Raw genomic sequence first — 1,895 nt, 5'->3', positions numbered from 1 at the left:
TATAATAATTTATATGTAATCAAATCAAATTAAGGGGTTTGAAAGGTATGAATAATTTAAGAATTGCATAAAAAATTTATAATCTATTGATATCCACATATATTTATGTTTATGTTAGAGCATAAGGGTGATAATGCAAAAGACATTATTCTCTTTGAATATTGTGAATACCTATAATTTTGTACTCCAATCTAAAGAGCTAATCCTAAATAGACGAAATCATTGCATTTGAAAAATTTTGCATAGAGAAACTCATATCTGTTTAAAATACATATCTATTATTATATTTACGTATTTTATCGAGTTATTATCACTCTCAACTAAATTTTCAATTCAATAATAAATTTACCAAAAACCTTTTATTATAATCGAGTTTAATTTTGTATTTTCATATAAAATTTAAAAATATACTTTTGCATACTAAAATATTAAGAATAAATAGAGATGAACAATAGTATATGTTGGTGTGAATTAGTAAGGTGTAGCAGTTTGAGCCAAAAGTTGTTCCAAGTAATCTGCACCTAAATCCTCAATCACCATCACATTGTTTATCCTCACATCTCTTTCCTTCTTACTTCTACTGGTCATTTTCCTTCTCATAGAATGTGTTCTCTTTAAAGCCACCACTGGCGAACATCCTTCTTCTTGGTTACACTTCATTTCCTCCAGTGACTCCCTCACTCTTTCCACCGGAAAGTTGAGTATGGCGGCGCTGCCTCTCATAGCAAAAGCGGCTTGATCATAAGCCAGAGCAGCTGCCTCTGCACTCTCAAATGTTCCAAGCCATACCCTTGTCCCATGTCTGGTTGAGTCCCTTATCTCCGCCGCGAACTTCCCCCAAGGCCGCCTTCTTACTCCTCGGTAACACTTTTCTTTCGTCGGACTACCCTTTTCCGTTGAGCTTGATGTTTCCGTTTTGACCTCGGTGAGTAGGCCATACAAAAGCATCTCCTCGGAGTCGTTTTCGTTGAAAGGAAGAGAGTTGTGGTTGAACGGAGAAAATTCCGGCGACCCGAATGATGATTCCGATGAGGAAATGGAATTTGGGGACTCAAACAGGAAAGAATCCATTGATCTGCTCTGTTTTTTTTTTCTCAACTCTGTTTTTTTGGTGCAAGTGTAGGGGGTTTAATGCAGAGCAGTAGTTTAAGATTTGGCTCCTTTATATACTTCAAATTAAGGGAGGGAGGAATTAAACGTAAAATACGACAGCGTAAAAAGGATTAACAAGCGGCAAGGAAGATGACGTGGCATTATTTTATTGAATATTTTTAAGGTTAAATGAAGACGGGGTCAATTGGAGCAAGGCGGCTAAGTCAAAGAAAGTGACGTCACTACATGATCTCAGCTTTGGTTGGGGATGGAGCTACCATGGGGTCTTGTCCACGTGGATGATGGTGACAACTCAGCTTGGCAGTTGGAAATAACGGTTTATATTATGTGAATAAAAATTTGAAAAAAAATAAATAAAAGAAAGTCTCCTTTTTTTAAGTATTACAAGTAGGATACAAATATACGTGAGATTGAAAATAATTATCAAATTATTATAATACGGATTAATCAAGTAATTATACAATAAAATCAAACAATTTTAAGTATAAATAAATTAAAACTACCACAATTCAGATTAAAGTTAATAAACTAGACTAAAACTTAAACATAATAATTACATATGGTGAAACTTAAAGATTATGTATGTATAATAAATCTCAAACTTAAATATTTAAAACTTAAAGAACTCTGAATTTGCCAACTAAATCAAAATATTAGTGATATCTTTTTTTATTTAAAAATATAATCTTTTTTGAAAATCAAACTTAAAATTAATATTAATTAAAAACTTCAAACATAATTTTTATCACTTAATTCATAATTAAATATTCACCTTTTTTAAA

The 1,895-nt window shown here is 32.1% G+C and overlaps 1 protein-coding gene across 1 annotated transcript; it reads right to left on the bottom strand.

Moving 5' to 3' along the window:
- Positions 1-223: 223 nt before the first annotated feature.
- LOC108455083 (ethylene-responsive transcription factor 1B-like) lies at positions 224-1,135 on the bottom strand. The gene has a single exon (XM_053020719.1). It carries the CDS (start codon positions 1,069-1,071, stop codon positions 472-474), a length of 600 nt encoding a protein of 199 aa, XP_052876679.1. The 5' UTR covers positions 1,072-1,135; the 3' UTR covers positions 224-471.
- Between the last annotated feature and the right edge of the window lie 760 nt (positions 1,136-1,895).

The sequence above is a fragment of the Gossypium arboreum genome, chromosome 10 (assembly GCF_025698485.1).
Source record: "Gossypium arboreum isolate Shixiya-1 chromosome 10, ASM2569848v2, whole genome shotgun sequence".
Classification (NCBI taxonomy): Eukaryota; Viridiplantae; Streptophyta; class Magnoliopsida; order Malvales; family Malvaceae; genus Gossypium; species Gossypium arboreum.
Note: the sequence above shows the minus strand (reverse complement) of the source record. Positions and strands in the feature narration are given on the sequence as shown.